Here is a 19,216-nt window from a genome sequence, read left to right as displayed (position 1 = left end):
TTAGTACCATTGAGCACTACGTTCCCTGGAAAAGAGAGCTTCCACTTTTTCATTTAACAGATTTTAGAGGCATTTGAAATAATGAGGGTTTCTAAGGAACTCTATGTAATTGCAGACCTGAAAATTCATGAAAAATTTTCGCAACAAGTGGCCAGAAAACACTTTTAATTCAGTCATATAGCGAAACTTTCATTTTGAGTCGCATTTTATAAAGGATATGAAATTGAATGAGAACAAGATGGCATTCGGCTTAATTATTCTTTTGGCGCTACGCTGAAAGGTTGCATGGGAAAATACAGCAAATCGAATTGGCTGGTGACCGCGTTCTAGTTTTCATAAAAAATAAAACTCCTGGATGAAGTAGAGACTCAAAATGAAAATTTCATTATATAACTTAATTAAAAGTGTTTTCTGGCCACTTGTTGAGAAAATATTTGTTGAATTTTCAAATCTGCAATCACATAAAGAGTTTCTTAAAAACCCTCATTTTTTCAAATGCCTCTAAAATATGTTAAACGAAAAAGTGGAAGCTCTCCTTTTCAGGGAACCTAGTGCTCAATGGTACTAATAAACGTGAAAAAATAAAAAATTTTGAAATTGACATATTTGAGAAAAATTAAAAACATTATTTTAGACTTTTTTTTTTCAAAAGACTGTGAGAAAAAAAACTAAAGCACATATTTCAAAATGTTGCATATGTTTTTAAACAAGAAAAAATATCCTTTTAAATAAAACAAACTGCAACAAAATATGTGCTGCCATTCCTGAGATAATGTACTGTAAAAATTTTGACGAAATCCTAAGTGAGAAATCATGACAGGACCGCCATCTTTGACGGATTGTATCTCAGCCCAGGAATTTTTTTGGGCAAAACAAAAAAAAAATGCATTTTTAATTTTTTATGAATTTTAACATATGTTCAATTCAAAAAAATCCAAGACCATCATGTTACAGCCCTTATTGAATTGACATGGATTCTACGTAAATAATTTTCGGCAATCTCATTTGAAAAATATTTCATGTGATACAGGGCAAAGTGTAACTTTTTAAGAATGGATGTAAAAAGTTAAAAAAAATAGGTTATAAAATTTTATGAGATAAAAATATTTCCACTCTAATGATTTATGAAAATGTACTGAATTAATGCTGCATTACTTAAGAAAATATTCAAACATCAGGAGGATAATTTTCTCATTATGCTACATAAGCATGGGACACAAATATAAGCTATCTGGAAAGTGTGTTAGAAACCTAAAAAACTGTGATATAGTAATCACACATATTTTCATTGATTCGCATTTTTATTTCCTGTGTTCGCATTTTTGGATTTTCTGTAATTTAATGGCGTTTTTCACAGTTTTTGGCGTCCATGTTTTGCCTCCTCCTCCCGAACCATTTATGGATCGGGATTCATAATCCGCTTCATCGTCATTTCCTACGACGACCTTTCACAGGTTTAGCGTCCGTGCTCTACAAAAAAACAGCTCCTTCACATGTCACCGCTAGCACTCGACTACTCACGAAGTTTTTTTGAAACATCCCAGCAAAAACCCAACGCGGTCGCGTGAAAACCAGATATTCATGCACGGCGTCACTCAGCGCAGCGAATGGGAACGCAGGAAAATTACATCATCGAACCGTGACCACGCCTACAGCCAATGAGCGAAAAATGCGGGAGAACAACACATCGAGGGAAGAAGGAGGCAAAACATGGTCGCCAAAAACTCGGAAAAGTCACCATTAAATTACAGAAAATCCAAAAATGCGAACACAGGAAATAAAAATGCGAATCGATGAAAATATATGTGATTACTATATCACACAATCTAGTAGAATCCAGGTGATGTTTAAAAGTTAACAAGTTTTAACAAGCTAGGAGCATCCTAGTCTATTCGCTACTGTAGTTGGAACATGTTTGGGTGTGCACCTTTTTTATAGGGTAGATATGATACAAGGGCTTTTATTAGACCAAAAAAGATCAGTTTAGATTAGTTACTCAGCTTGAATTGTATAGGCAGACATTTATTTCTTCTTTTGAAAAGGGTTCAAAACTAATTTACAAATCCTTTGCATTACTTTAACAATAACAAGCCAAATAGTTCAGAAAATGCTCAGTTGATACCACGGGTTCAACCTTCCCTAAACCTCAGTCCTGAGTTTATGACAACAGACTAAATCTAAAACAATGTTCAATGTGCACTAAATTTCGAAATAAAAGTTAAGAAAAAAAATTTTGGAAAAAAATAGAACCGACTTCAAAATTGCTCTAAAAAGGGAAAAATAATTTTATTCTTTAAACACCATCGATAATACTTTTAAACATAATTTTTGAAGTTGGCGCAAAAACAAAAAGTAAAATCCAGTGTAACCATGCTTCGTTCATATTTTTTTCAGAAAATCATCCAAAGTTAGAAACGAAACATTTATATCGTTACTCAAAGATGCTGTTATCAACGCATAATGTATGTGGTAGTAAAGGAACTAGGCCTGGTAAAATTTACAGTTGTAGTTGAATTATGGCGGTGAATGATCTGTTCTATCGTTTTTGCGCCAACTTCAAAAATTATGTTTAAAAGTATTATCGATGGTGTTTAAAGAATAAAATTATTTTTCCCTTTTTAGAGCAATTTTGAAGTCGGTTCTATTTTTTTCCAAAATTTTTTTTTTCGTCCTTTTTAGTGTAAATGTGTATATTTCTGTAAAAGTAAGAGGTTACCATCATGAAACTTTACCCTTTTTTTTTTCCTAAAAATGCTACATACTAAAAAAAAAACCTATAAGCACATCTTAAACTTTAAGCGATTGACACTAAAAATGTATCTTTACCACTTGAGAAAATGCCAGAATTTTCCAGAATCGAAAAGACACAGAAACCAGTAGAACATTCGAGGAAATACGAGAAACAGTAGAAACGAAATCTTCGTAAAATTCGCTTTGTACTAGTTGGGATTTGAACCCGGGTTGCTTGCGTGGAAGGCGAGAATTCTACCGCTGAGCCACCGTTATCCACGGAAAGTCAGCGCGAACTTCGTTACAATATTTAATCATTTAATAGGGAAATTGCATGAAATTTATGGTTTTTTGCTCATAACTTTTTTTCTAAAGGACAAATATGGTCAAACAAAGTAATGGGACCTAAGTTGAGCCATCCCCTATCCATTAAAGAAAGAATCATCAAAATCGGTTCACTAGGTGAGACGCTGTGAGTGGACAAACAAAAAAAAAAAAAACATACATACGGTATGAACTGATAACCGCCTCCTTTTTGAAGTCGGTTAAAAATGAAAGGATTTCAAAAAGCAACCTTGTTACTGTATGATAATAGCTTAACTTGAAATATTGTACCAACATTTAAGGACCTTTTTAACAACTGACATTGTAGATTTGAAATAAATTTGGAGAAAGCAAGGTGCTTTATTGATTTTTTTAAATAAATTGTACATTTAGAAATAACTATAAATAAAAATATTTTTCTAAAAAATCCAAATATGACTGAAATATTTTATTTTATAAAAAAAATAATAATAATGTTTATTATCATTAAAACTTACAGAAGTTGTTATTTGATTCCCTACAACAAGATTAGGAATACTTGACTGCATTTGAACTGCTTCACTTGCAAGCTAAAAGCATTAAAGAAAAAAGGTTATTTTCTATTTCATAAATATTCTTAATAAGTTCAAACATTATAAGCCATATGATTCATTTTAATCACTAAAATAGTTTTGAAGACATGAAAAATAATCATTTTTACAATTAAATTTTTTTTCTCTGTAATTTATGGGATCATTCTGGTTTATTTTTGAATTTATCTTGCAATCTATATTTTAGTAAGATTAAATACAATCAATTAATATTCATAAATAAAAATGAAACATTTCTATTTGAAAAAAAATTTCAAACAGGAAAGCATATTTTATAACTTGCTTTAAAGAAATCCAGTCATGCTATCATTAATATAAGTTATTAAATAAGAGTTATGTATCTTTGTTAACACTTTAGAGAGTACAGAATGTCTTGAAATCCAAGCTTAGTACACATATATTTTTTTTTTTTTTTTTTTTTGAATTCCTTTTTGAACCCCACGAATAATTTAATCACACAAAAAATGAAGAAACTTTACTATCTTAAGCTAAATCATTAAAGGAGTGTTAAACAATTTTCAACCTACTTACTTTAAGAATATCAGAAAATTAAGAATTTGTCATAAAAATTGCAGACAACAGAAAATTAAACGTGAATTGTGATTAAATTTTCTTTTGGTGAATGAACAGTTCATAATTTGTTTTGGAAAGTATAATTTCAAAAGCTTCTTCTTAGAAAAATTACCAGTAGTCGCTTTCTACCACAAATCTGCAAAAATAAAAGACTAAAAATTATGAGTTTTCCCACTGGTTGGAAGTATTCATTCATGTGATTAGTGCACTCTTTTTAAAGACTATTTTTCAGTTCACTTTCCCTCTCATAATCCCTGCATTTTACTTCAGGTTCTTAATTGCTGCCAACTACCGCTTTTAAATTGTAGCCAAAATATAAACAATGAAAAAATGAATTATTAATAAATTTAACAAATTAATTCCAAGGCTGAACCTAAGCAAGCATATATTTGTGGACTTTTTTTTTGCTATACTTGTTCAAAAATGTTTTTAAATTCGAGCATACAAATCAGCAATACTGGAAAATGATTAATAGTAAAATTAAGCTATTCTCTTTTTATGTGCAATACATTCATATCAAAACGATTTTTTGTTTTCAAAGAACGATAGGTAACTAGTAAATGTGTTTTAAATTTTGAAAAGTCACATCTCAAATAAATTTCAAAATGTAAAAACTTTAAAATAAAATATAAAAACGTTTTTTAAAAAGAAAGACTTTTTCTATAAACTTCCTTTGCACTAAAAAGTATGAAATAAAATAAATATACGATTTCTTGATTAAAACACTAAAAAATTGCAGTTCATCTTAATATCTCTTATTTAGGGTAATTTAAAGCAGCCAATAAAATTTAAACTAAAAATTTGAGAGGAAAAGAAATGGGCGGTATACAGCATTTTACGATTAACTTTTACCATACCGTCTCTATTTCTTCTTCTATGAATTTTAAATTTAAACTTTATTGGCTGCTTTATCTTAAACAAAAGATATTAAGATCAACTGCAGTTTTTTAGTGTTTTAGTCAAGAAATCATGTACTTATTTTACTTCATACTTTTTAGTGTGAATCAAGTTATGAGGAAATAATCTTGATATTTAAAAAACATTTTTCCATTTCAACCCCTCCCCCCTCCCCCCAAAAAACCTGAGGCAGAGCCTTAAAAGATCCTCCACTTTTTCAAAAACATTATGAATATCAAAATGTTTTTACTGTTGAGTGCCAAATGCCAGTTTTTTATAAGGTTATGAATGTTTGAAAATGATATCAAACTTTAACTTAATTGCTCATTCACTGGTTGGTCGACCCTAAATAACTTAAATAAGAAAAAAATGAGAAAAACAGGAAATACCAAAGCATTTGTATTATAAAATTTTTAAGAAAAAGTAAAAGAAATTCACCTGTGAAAACAATTCTTTGCAGAACAAAACATTTTGTGCAGCTTCCAATTTCTGTTGCCAATTTGATTCAGCTAAAGCCAAGGCACCATGAGGTAAAGGAATACTTAATTCACCTGATGCTATAGTTTCAGTATCTAAATAAAATAGATTAGCTTTAAGATTTTATAAAATAAATTGTTTCACAGCATAATAAATTAGTAAGTGTATGCAGCAAATGGAGAGTTATGCTATATTTAAACTTAAATAAACCACTTTAGCAGAGCTAAAATAGTATATTTAATTTTCATATTTTAAAAAGTGGTTATCCTAAATACTAAAAAGTTTGATTTGACTTAACAAAACTAGCTCTACTTAGTGTGAAATCAATGCTCATATCAAATAAAGGCGATTTCTAATAGTCGATATGTTGAAATAAAATTTTATGCTTTGTTTAAGGTACACAGATAGGTGTTTCGTTCAGGCAAATTCTTTAAAACATTCCCACTGCCTCTTGGAGCTTGTCTACAATGACCAAAAGCCTGGATCATTGGAACTATTTTTAAACCATCATAAGAAAATCCTCCAAGTAGGGGGGGGCGAAGTGGATCATTTCAGGAAGAACGTATGACCCATTGGAAAGGGTGGTTAGCTCAAAACAGGGTTTGTGATTTAGGAAAAAAAATTTTAATCAAAAGTTTTTTTGATTTAAATCAGATTTTTTTTAATTAAAATCTTCAAAAATTTGTGGGTATTAATTACTTTACATTTATTAACATAATATATTTCATACCATAGATGAAAAAGCAACATTTTAGCTATTTTTATTTCATGGCAGTAACTATTTTTTAATAATAGTTTAAGTAGAACAGTTTCAACATAAGTCCATGATTCAAATTAAATTTAATGTTTACCCTCCCCCCTCCCTCAGCTACAACCACCAATCCTTCAACTATAATTCTAGGAAACAGTAGTACCACTATTTACAAGAATTATAATTTTCATACTTTTTAGAAAAAAAGATTCTTAAAATTTGAGTTTTCTATGTTTATCAGCTTAGAGTTAACAAAAGTTCTGAAATTGATTCAATCGTTCAATTGAGATGAAGAAGGCAGGAAAAAAAAAAAAAAAAAAAAAACTTGATAATAAAGCAATCTGAACTAATGATACCATTCAGCTTACTTTTAAAAATAGGAAAAGTACTTTAAATATTCAATATATTTAAAAAAATTAATATGTTATACAATTAGATAAGATTTGGTTTTGTTTTACACTTTGCTATAAGATATGGTTTCTATCATTATTTAAATTTTTAGTGTAAAATAATATGTTTAACAATTACTTTTCTTGACTATAACATTTTTGTTATGGTGTATGAGAAAAACTGCAAATTTTTATTTTGTTCTGAACAACTAATTTTGGAGAAAAAACAATATTGAAAGAGTTTGAAAACCTGTTACACACAGAAAGAGGGATCTATGTAGTTTTGCCAGTTGGAGTTAAGATTATATAATGCAGTATTGTTAAATTTAGAGCCACACATTCTAAAACTGCAAAATTAATTTATAAAAATAAAATCAAATGATTTTAATCAATGATTTTGTTAAAAAAATCACTTGATTTAAATCAATGATTTTTTTTAAATCACTTGATTTAAATCATGATTTCAATCACGATTTAAATCAAGCTGATTTAAATCAATGAACCCTGGCTCAAAGTGATACTGCTCAAATTCAGGTGGCAATGTAAAGGGGTCTTATCAGAACTCCTTACTTCGAGCATCAAGCTGGCTTATTCCATTTTTTTTTTGGAAGAGTGCCCTTAAAAACTAGTTAAATAATTCCTGTTTTCTCATCCCAAAGGAGCTAAAATATATTTACAGTGAAGACCTCATTGATTTTATTAAAAAGTGCACAGTTGAATTATTTTTTTTAAAAAATATCCGAGCTTCGTTTGATGTGAACCCTTAGATTGGAGACGTACCGAATCGCACTTTGGCCGAGTAGCAGAGTACCGAGTACTCGGCCTTTCACTACTCAGCCGAGTACCGAGTTACTGAGTACCAATTATGTTTTAAGAAGAACCACCGACACATACATGACGAATTTTCACCTCATTGGAATAGTAGTATAGACCTCCATGCACAAATAATAGTTTTTAAAACAAAATTCCAGCTGAAATTTAATTACACATTACTTAAAAGGTTTTGTTTGTGTCAATAATTTTTGCAAATAAGTTATTTTTTGAATTAAAAATTAACAAATAAATAAAAGGTAGGATTAATCAATTTGGAATTAAAACAAATTATATCAATCTATATACTTCTAGTTCGCCAAAGATAAATAATTTTTAAAAGTAAATGAAGCAACGTTAAAAGCACAAATGTGCAGGAGCACTGATTGAATAAAAATTTGCAGTTTTGCACTACAAGGAATGTCTTTTTCAGTGAATAAAATGTGTGCTAATGAATGTAAAAAAATCTGACTTTTGTCGTATGTCTTTAAATTCATGAGCTCACATTTTGTGCATTGTAAAAAGCATTCCTTGTAATGCCAAAACACGTGTCTGCAGCGTTCCTGCACATTTGTGCTTTTAACCTCGTTTTATTTTTTAAGAAAAAATATTTTTATGCTCTCTCTCTCTCTCTTCTTATAAATAATTTTGTTTGTGGCAAAAATCCATTAATAGGTTTCATTAACTTTGGGGCATTAAAATAAAAGATTTACTCCATTGAAGCATAACAAATTTCATTATTTTCAAAATTTAAATTTGACTTGTAAATTTGTATTGTAAATGATTGCAGTATATTATATGCTTGCACTTTTTTATTAATTGTAAAATCTGCTTTGAACTATATCCAATTTTTTACAACTACTCGGTAATGGCCGAGTACCGAGTAGTTACCGAGTAATCGGTACTTCTCTACCTTAGATCATTAATATTCCTGCAGTGGAAAAGATTTTTTTAATTTCATTCCTCCTTTGCGAAAATCTAAGAACTAATCAATCACACACACTTATTACGACAGAATAGTTTCAATTTTGATGGTCCATTTCGATGATCAATGGTTTAGTTTCAGGAAACCCTTTCCATTCAATTTTAAATTTCATCTATTATGCTTTATTTTGAAGAAAAAAATGTTGAACCCCTCCCCTCCCCCTCCTTTCCTGTAAAAACTCTTCAAATATGCATACAAAAATCATTGATATCATTTTAAAAATTTAATAACTTTTCAGTTTTAGAATGTATTGTCAGCTCAAAATTTTCGTAAAGAGCAACCAAATTTTTCCAGCATCCCTAAGGTTATGTGCAGGGGTGCCCACCTAGGGGGGTCATGGCACAGACTGTGCCATTGAAATTTTTAGGAGGGTTGTTTTTAGGGGTATTTTTCATATTTTTGGAGGGTCTTGCTTTCGGGAGGGGGTCTCTGCAATATTGAGGGGGGGCACCCCTGGGTTATGTGACACCAAAAAAATTTCCATTTAAAAAAAATCTGAACTATATATGGCAGATTAAGTGTGAAGCATGATCAAAAAAATGTTCAGAAACAGATTAGAATAGTTGCTATAAGACTTTTATTCCCTTTTTCTTGTGATGTGCTCTACACTGCCGGATCTAGGGGGAAGAAAGCCAGAGCCCTTGTCCCGGGGTTTTTTTTTTTTTTTTTTTTTGAAACTCAATGCAAAACTTCAAGGAAGATGAGTAGTTGTGGCAGTTTCAAAATTTGCCCTAGCTCAGAAAAATCATAGATGCGGCACTGGTGCTATACCTCTTTTGCGAAAAGGCATTTATCTCCAACATAGAAAATATAATTTTATGAGAAATTATAACTTTTAATAAAATTTGAAGGGAAAAAAGAATTATTTTTTATTTTATAAATGATTTTGTGAGTGTCAGAGGAGCAAAGTATGATTTTTTCCACTTTTACAACTCTGTACAAAAAATACTACTGCAGAGGTGCAAGTGGACTCAAGTAAAATTTTCTGAAGACTGTGAAATTTTTGGAATTTTGACCCCTCCCCGTAAATAATCTTCAAATATGCATACAAAAATCATTGGAAAAAAAAACATTGTGAAAGGTTTTTTTTAACATAATTTTTCAGATTTACAGTGTTGCCCGACCAAAATTTTTGGAAACGGCAACCCAAAAATTTTCAAGAACACCCCTGATTGAAATGTTTTAAAATTTGGATTTTTCATATCCTTCATGAGTACGAATTATAGAACAAAAATTATCACAGTTTAAATGTAGACACCAAGGTTCATACATGATATTTTATTGATTAATATAATATGGAAGCACCTCTATTTCACAAATTATGTGAGCCAGAAATTTATGATAATTTAAATAAAAACCAAAAAAAAAAACATTATTGGAGACTATCAATTTCTACTAAGAAATTACTTGATTTTTGACAATAACAAAACAATACCACTCAAAATATAAACTTTTTAACAAAAATTTAAAAATTACCATTCTGTATTGAAACTTGGATGTAACTTGTTCCTTCAAGCTCATTGGGTAATGTAACTTTAATTGCGTTAGGATTTCGCACTGGCATACTTGTAATAGTACTGCTAGCAGTATTTTCAGGACTCTCATTTTTGCTAACTTCAAATATTCCAGATTGCCAGTACCGGGATCCAGCTAAGAACAAACACAAAAATAAAAATCTAGCTCCAAATCATTCTGATACATACCTTGAATTTTGTAACTAAATCATAAAATTAATACTCACCGCTACGATAGCTTAGGTCTCCCAATATATTGTTTCCAACTTTTTTTAGCCTCCATGATGTTCTCATATGTAACAATTCCAAATGGAAATCAGGCAATGACCTACCTCTCGCACTTTCACATTGAGATTCACGTAATCTTTCAGCACCTCTTGAAATAATACTTGCAGCATTAGCAAGTGCCTGAAACATTTTAAGAGTCACAATTAAAATATGTACAAAAGAAATACAGCTTGAAAAAGAAAGATCCAAAGAAAAATTTATTACAATGCTTTACACATATAATAACAAACAGTAACATGTGCTTGACACTTTTGTCAACTGAAACAAACAAGGACAGTTACACTTCAATTTCAACTAAGTTTGTCAGTAGAAGTCACTAAGCTGTGGGGCGTCCCCACTGTTTCGCCAAGACAAAATTTCCTTCCCCTCTGTTTTTAACCCCCGACATACAAAAGCAGCGGCGACTCATGCCTTAATTCAGTGGGTGGGTCCGCTGTATAGTTTTCAGTATAATATTTATACAGATGAAATAGGGAGAACAACAGTTAGTAATGCTGAACAATATAAGATAGTTCTTATCGTAGTATCTTTATTTTGAGCTTCTCTTCTAACGTCAAAGTTGAAATTTTTTTAGAAAAATATCCACTTGAGCATTTTTTTTTTATAATTTCAAGGTAAACAACCTAAATTTAAAGACACCCACCCCATGCAACTAGTAATAAACAACACACAGCATTAATCAAACTACTATTACACCCTTGATGCCAACACGATCACATGATCACGCAGCAGCATTAACTTTCATTTTAGCATGCTTCCTTATATCAAATTACGAAATTGGTAACTACTTTTTTCCAAGAAACACAAACAGTTTCTTCATTTGCCAGTATATTCTTCTTATATCAAAATTAGAATTACCTTTAATTTTTATTGTGTGAAACCACATCACAATACCTAGGGGTCACATTCAAGAAGGATAGAAGGAAGGGGAGACGCCCAATGCAGGGAAACGTGTAGCCAAAACCATAACTGGTTTTAACTGGCGCTGTGAAAAAAAGTCTACCAAAAACATTCGGCTTTAAAGGGCTACAGTTACAGTGGTGTTTGCCCAGAAATAGTAGTATAATGCTGTGTTTAATGGTGAATATTTTCTATTCATTATTTTTTATCATGATTACATCTTTGATCCTGGATCTTTGACTAAATTTGCTGAGCACATAGTGTATTATATTGCAGGATTTGTTTTCAGAAAGCTGTTGCGGATTCTAAAGTGCTTGTTACGTGCTGATGCTGTTATTACCACTGATTCCCTTTTTTTTTACGTGCTGATGCTGTTATTACCACTGATTCCTTTTCTTTTAAGTTTTTAATTTCCTTCAAAACTAGAGGTGGATTGGTGCATACATCTGTTGATGTGTTGTGCTCAGAATTGTAGAACTACAGAATCAGTTTTTAGGAAAAATATCCAAGCCGATGGAAGGAAATGTTTGCTTAAAAAATATGGTATTTTGACAATAAAAGAAGTTAACTATGATCATATCTAGTGTGAAACATAAATATGAAAAAATGTATAACTCATATTAAATAATATTTTTGTTTTTGAAAATTACTCATGAAATAGTTCAAGCACATTTATATTCAATTGAATTCTATACAGCAGGACATTTTTTTTTTAAACATTGCATTAGGATAGTCAAGTTTTAAAACATTACCTATTTCCCCTAACATTACTTTAAACTGTTTTAATTATAAATTTATACTAAAAATTATGAAAGTAGAACATTTCTTTCTCTTTATAAACGTTTTCCCTAGTGCTCCACATTGGATACCTTTGATTTCTTTGGTAGGCTTTTTCTTTCCCCGATTCTGTACGTGGTGACAAGTGTGCATGGCAAAGTTTGCCGCTTTCAGCGTCTCCCCTTTCTTCTATCCTGCTTGGTCACATCACATTCATAGCATTTTTTAAAGCATTTAAATAAGATGTGTAATTTGTTGGAATCTTATTCTTGGTATGCGCTTACTTATTTACCAATAATTTATTTTCATGCCCTTTAAAAAAATTCAAAACACTAAATAATATTTTCAATTTTTTAAAAGTTAAATTTTGAGTTCTTGAATTCAAATTACGGTTTTCGCTATCCCGGATTGGTATTGATGGAGTTTTTTTTTTATACTAATGGCTTTTATTGCAAACATAGTTTGAAAGTAGTCAAAATTCAAATGAATGCCAGGGGCTGGATGCTGGATGTTATGTGCTGCATACTATTTTCACAGAAAAAGGATTATGTAAAGTCGTGAACATTGTTTTTATAAATAATTCCATTCCGAGGTACATGGATGCTTGCATTATAAGAATAGAAAAATAAAATCAAAGGAGGGACATCATTCAATGGTCAAGTGAAAACAATACGCAATTCATGATCACTCAAAAACAGTTTGAAATCTAGAAAAAGCACACTTGGCGTGAGTGACCTAAAGCCAATAACTTTTTAAATAATTAAACTAGAGTGTTGAAACTCTCTTCATAATGTTTGAAAAATCTGAAGTTTTAAAATAAGCAATGAAACAATCAATAGTTTGGTCATTTTTATGGCAATGTGGCCCTTAGCCTTTAAGGACTTAAAGCGATGTACCGGATCAAATGTAAATAATTAGTTTTGTTCTCCCTTAGAATACTACAGAATAGAAAACACATAACGATAAGACCTATTATACGATTAATACTTATTACTTTAAAAAAACAAAGTTAAATAGATATCACCCAATTGAAGTTTCTTTTTTTTTGTAAAAGTGTGGGACCAATTCAGAACTTTTATTTGCGCCACACTCAAAACCAACTGATCTGTGCTGTGTGCTACTCGAAAATAAACTCTTCATTCAGAAATTCCACTCATATTAGTTCCAAACATAAAAATAAATAAATAAAAATATGCATGCAATGCGAGGTGATATAATCGGGGGGGAACCCATAAAATGGTATATGCCAGTTCCAGATATTAAGTAAAACAATTTTAGAATTGCATTTTAAAAGGTTTACATGATGAATGTTATTAATAACCACCGACCTTTTCGTCGAAAATTCAAAGTAAGAAAAAAAAAAGGAGGTGGGGAGATGTAACACAATGGACAGTATCAGATTCTCAATATTGACATAGGAAAAAATACAGGAATTCCGGTTTATAACCGGCACCCAAGCACCCCTGTTAGCATAAAAAAAATTCAAAACTAATATAATTTCATCTCAAGATAACGTTAAAACATCACACCATAAAGTTGCAAAAATTGCCAAGCTGGTAAAATGCTAGGAATATTTTCCAAGTCCCTGTAAAAGGTTTACTAGACGTTTATTTAGCGTTAATGTTAATTTTATAGTACCATATCTGAAGAGATCACATTTCTTCCCCGCCCTACAGCTATTCCATTCGTTAGCAGTACCAAGTTCAATGCGCTGATACGTGTTATTACTGTTTAGATTGAGAGAAGAGGGAGAAAGGTGCTGGGGCAGCAATATCAAGCTGCAGGTCATAACACTTTCAGAGAAATCTATAACAAAAACATCGTTGCTGGTTATTTTGATAAGAATTTTGTGAAGGGTCCGTTTTGTTTGATCGGAATTTTGTGAAAAATCCGTTCTGAGCGATCATATTTTTGTGAAGGGTCCGTTAGCGGACCCAAATTTCCTCTGGCCAGACCCCTGTAAATGCTTTTGAAACATGCATGGTAGGGTGTAATAATACGTTCAAAACCATCAGAGACCTAGAGTAATTTTGGCCAGCATTTTATATTGTGGGGAAGTATTAAGATTGGGAAATTTTCTGCACCGTTAGGAAATGAGAACTTAATTCTTATAAAAACACTGAAAATTTGTTTACAATACTAACAAATAAGTTGACTGTTGCTATAACATCCATCAATTTAGCAAATATCACAAAAAAAAAGGTAAAACTAAATGTAAACATTTATTTACTTTCATAATATGATCCAACACTGGCAAAATCATGGTACTAAAGCTTCACAACATGTGTAGCAGTTGATAGAGAAACATAATTTGTTTACTTCTTTCATTGTTGACTTAAGGTGACTGCAGATTAAAAGACATCCCCCCCCCCCCACTGTTACAAATAGTAACTCAGTAAATGTCAAACATTTAATTGAGTAATTTAATTTAATGAAAGTCGATGAAGAATGAAAATTACCTTCTTTTTCTGCAATAGAACAATAAGGGGTTTTGGATCGGGAGGATCTTGAGATACTGGATCAATAACCATATAACGTTTTTCTTTGGCAATATTAAGAACATCAACCAGCACACAAACTTCTGTCAGCATAGATCTAAAATTAATTTTAAAAGAAATAATTTTATTTTATTCCATTTTACATATAACTTTTGATGAATGAATAAATAAGTATATGACTTGCAAGATAAATGCCAAAATTTAATAAAATCAGCTTAGATAAATGTTAAATAACATAATAAAACTACATACATTCTGTAACACTTTTATTGCTTTAAATAATGTTTGGATAAAGAGCAAAAATATATAATTTTTTTAAACAATTTTATTTAATCAGAATCATATTTAGATATAATGATTCTACACTATTGCAAACTAAAATCTGAGCAATCAGTACTGGTATTGTTCCATTAAAAATTGTTACAATAATTAAATTAAATTTTTTTTAAATTTTTTAATGTGTTGGGCTCCCTCCAAAAATTATTTCTGTATCCGCTCCTGATTATCATATTAAATCCCCAATGCAGGTTCAGCTGTTGTCGATTGACTGCCAATCAATCCAAAAATTTTCATTTCAAGCTCGGTGGTACTGTTCTTGACCCCAGCCACCGGCATCTATAGGAGGCAAAACTTCATCTGCTGCTTTTGAAAATAAATCCATAAATTAAATTTAAATAACTCCTTTGTGTGGGTGTGTTTGCTCACATATATGTATATAAATTTTTCAAAGTCAAAATAAGGAAAATATCCCCCCCCCCACTCGCCTCCTCCATTTCTTGACACCCCAAAATGACAAGCCTATCTATAACATCAATAGTCAAAATTTTTAGTCATTATTTTCCATCTCTTTCTTTTTTAGCTATTTAAGTACCGTTTATTAAAGAATAAAACATTTCACAATAATATTTACCTTAATTTGCTCCTAACAGAGTCCCAGGGCCAAAGTGAAGCTTGAAATGTTGCAAGTTCTTTGCTATCTTCATCAGGAGACTCCGTTATAGTCTGAAAATCATTTTCAGTCTTTCCAAAATCAATTTTGTGAGCAAGCCTGGTCAAATTTTCTGACATAGAAAGTGGCCTGAAAACAGGAAAAGAATAATGAATTTAACAAACTTATAAACAAACGTAAGTAAATTTAACTTTTGATGAGTTTTGAACTGGGGAAGAAAAAAAAAAATGCATACAGTATACAGTAAATACTCTCAACAAAACATCACTCTAAAGGACCAATATTTGATAGAATAGAATTTCTCCCAACGGATTTAATGCCAGTTCACCTCTATTAAGTAACCACTTCAAAATAGCTTCCTTTACTTAAAAAACTGCATTTTGCAGCATTGGGATTTTTTGTCACTTTTCTTTGAACCACTTTAGTTGCTATAATCAAAGTGGTGTGTTAGTAGGAGCAGATTACTCCTATCAATGACCTACACAGTATAACACTTTGGACTGGTCATTGTCCTAAAAAAAAAATCCTTAATGAAGTTTGCTACAACAAAAGATTCAGGTCAGTTTCCTGCCTCTTTCTGAAAAATTCCTCCCTTCATTCTGTTTTAGATAAGATAGATAGAATAACATCCTCTTCGAAAAATGCTCAATCCAGTTTGCAGAAATGAGACATTTTTACACATTTACTTTTACACATTTATTTGCACTATATTCCCAGAATTTTAAACTTTGGCTTTTAATTTTTATATATTTAGGTAATCATCACCTTTGTATCATAATATGAAGTATCAACTTTCTAAAGATGGATGCACAAAATACCATATTTTTCCAAATTTACCGAATATTCGGCAGAATACCAAATACTTGGTTCCTACCCCATAACGTTACATTTTTGAACTTAAAGATTAATTTAATAAATTTATTTTTAAACAATATTTAATATTTCATAATGAGTAAACTAGGCCTTTAGAGATATAAGTCTAACCGCTTTTCTCCTAAAAAATCTGGATAAATTGATTGATAGGCACATCAGGAATAGTGTTTTGAAAACCAATCCCCTTTCTAAGTGTCAGCATGCTTATCAGTCTGGAAAGTTCACTGAGACTGCACTCTACGAGATGACAACAGCTCTGGATAGTGCAGTAAATGGACAGGAAGTGGCACTCACTGCTTTCCTCGACATTCCGCGGGTTTTTTTTTTTTTTTTTTGCTTTTTAATACATCTTGTACAGCCTTTTCCTATTAATTGATCACATAGTACTTCATTGATGCTGTAAATAAGGTAGAAAAGTTGCTCATCAGGTATAGAGCTACTTGTTATTGTTACATTACCTACTGCATCTCAGAGCTTGTCTATTATTTTTTTATATATTTTTAATAATGATGGTAATTTTATGGCTAGGTCAAAAGCATATTTCACCCAAATGTTTAAAGTCAACCACACAGTTCACTTACCAAGAAAAAACATGAATGCCACTATCCTGCCTTTAATTTAGGTCTTATTTACCAAAAAATAATTCTTTTATCAACTTCCAAATTTTGCAAATTTGATCAGGTATTTGTCTTACCACTTTTCTCTTAAAAACTCTGGAGAAACTGATTGATAAGCACATCAGGGATTGTGTTTTGAAAACCAATCCTCTTTCTAAGTGCCAGCATGCTTATCAGCCTGGAAGGTCCACTGAGACTGCACTTTATGAGCTGACAACAGCTCTGGATAGTGCAGTAAATGGACAAGAAGTAGCTCTCGCTGCTTTCCTTGACATTGAGGGAGCTTTTGATAAAGTCCCCACTGAGACTATAAATAACTCACTCGCACGCAAGGGAATTGATCCCATGATATGTACCTGGGTTATTAGTCTGCTAACAACCCGTACGTCAAAAGCTTGCTTGCTGGGTAAAACCATGATGGTGGGTAACTGCCTTGGCTGCTCACAAGGGGGTGTTCTTTCTCCTCTCCTTTGGAGCCTGGAGGTAGATGAACTTCTGGAAAGGTCTGCACTGCATTGGCTATGCGGACGACATAACCCTGGTTATAAGGACGCTCATGGTCCAAAATACACTGTTTGAACTTTCGCAAGGTGTTTCAAGTTGTTATTTCTCTTCTTTATTTTATTATTATTTTTTGCATGGAGGAGAGGGGGGGGCTCAGTACTTTTTGAGGGGTGTATCATTGGTCTTGGGTTGGGGGGGGGATGTGTTGAAATAGTGCCCCTTTCAAAGACCAGCACCCTGTCCCTTTTTTACTAGAGTGAACACTACTCATGAGGTCTGCCCTAAGCAGTGTTTCTTAATTTGTGTTCCGCGGAACCCCAGAGTTCCACGGAGCTCTATCAGGGGTTCCACGAGACTTGCATGCTTTCATTTCACACTTTTCAAATTTGTTCTTTAAAAAATCGATAAAACTAACGCTTCTTCAAAATTAAAAATAATTTTACTTTTACTTTTGTATACCAATCTGAGTGTTATTATCCATCAGGGTTTGCCACTATAGGAATAATTTTATTTGTTGCCTTCAATAATGCAAATTTTAGAATATAAAACTAGCCAAAAATTGTGTCTTCACGATTTCAATTCATAGTTTTTCCTAGATCAATTCCAAACCACATCCTTCTCACCTAATGTCTTCAAACATAGCCTAAAATTGTGTTTTAAAAACTTTTATTTTGAAATATTTTTCCAGAAGAAGCTATTGATCTCCTAATATCAACAAAGATATTTTAAAAGTGATTTCAATGTTGAAAATATTTTGGGAGTGTACACCTTTTTCTACAACATTAACCAAATATTGCCTAAAATCACGATTTTTCACGTCAATTTCATATTTTTTACTCTTTGATATTAACCACTCTCCCTGTATCTATGGCAGCAGTTAAAAGGACGATTTCAACCTTTAACGAGTGAGGACCAATTTAAGAAGCAGCATTGGTCAAAAGCATCTAAATGTTTTAACTCTGTCTGACGTCAACATATAATAACGTCCAAGTACATGATTTATAAACGACTAAAAAATAGTTGAAAAAATAAAGACATTTTAATTTTTAAGGTTCATAACTCTTTTTGAGCAAATTTAAGTGAATTATTAATGTTATTGTAGGTAAGTATTTTTTTTCCTAATTAAAAAAATATTTTAATCATATAACTCATTCATATTCTGAGGATACTTGCCCCTTTAAAAAATACTCAGAGGTACAAATAGGAGCGTATTGATGTTTTACAACGACAAATACAGTTGGTTCCATTTAATAGGACCATATATTGGAACAAGGCCATGCAATGGAAGTTTCGTTAACCATTTTTTTCTTGTAAATACTTCTGAATTATTAGCAAGTTTCAAGGGTTTTTTTTTTTTTTTTTTTGCACTTACTATTAAGCACTTAAAACTTACTTGAAACGCGTTTCAAGCGGGCAATTTCAATTTTTTCCAATTTGTTCCCATGTTCCTTGGTCCAATTAAACAGATTTTTGGTCCCAATAAGCGAAGAATATTAGGCTTGTGTAAAGGGATTTGTTTTGGTTCTTTAAGATTTGGTTCGAATAAGCGGTTGGTCCGATTAACCGGAGGTTCAATTAAGCCGATTCCACTGTAATAATTAAGCAGTTATCAATAATTAGCATGATTGTTAATCAAGTCTTTTTAATTAGCGATTTAATAAAATGTAGGTGATGCGTTAGTCTGTTTGAGGTAAGAACCTGAGCCCCCTATGAAACAGGATCCTGGCTACGCCACGGCATTGCAAACTGGTGACGAAAAACCAGGGGTTC

The 19,216-nt window shown here is 31.6% G+C and overlaps 1 protein-coding gene across 1 annotated transcript in view; it reads right to left on the bottom strand.

The window, feature by feature from the left end:
- LOC129224341 (mediator of RNA polymerase II transcription subunit 17-like) overlaps positions 1-19,216 on the bottom strand; it is a 46,779-nt gene that overhangs the window by 23,451 nt on the left and 4,112 nt on the right. The window contains exons 2-7 of the mRNA XM_054858783.1: positions 15,414-15,581; positions 14,465-14,600; positions 10,268-10,448; positions 10,003-10,176; positions 5,553-5,686; positions 3,552-3,623 (exon numbers count right to left, since the gene is read on the bottom strand). Coding sequence (XP_054714758.1) covers positions 3,552-3,623; positions 5,553-5,686; positions 10,003-10,176; positions 10,268-10,448; positions 14,465-14,600; positions 15,414-15,581 — 865 coding nt within the window. The remainder of the gene's footprint in view (positions 1-3,551; positions 3,624-5,552; positions 5,687-10,002; positions 10,177-10,267; positions 10,449-14,464; positions 14,601-15,413; positions 15,582-19,216) is intronic.

This window comes from Uloborus diversus, chromosome 6 (assembly GCF_026930045.1).
Source record: "Uloborus diversus isolate 005 chromosome 6, Udiv.v.3.1, whole genome shotgun sequence".
Lineage (NCBI taxonomy): Eukaryota > Metazoa > Arthropoda > Arachnida > Araneae > Uloboridae > Uloborus > Uloborus diversus.
The sequence above is the reverse complement of the archived record's forward strand: the minus strand, read 5'-3'. Positions and strand labels throughout refer to the sequence as shown.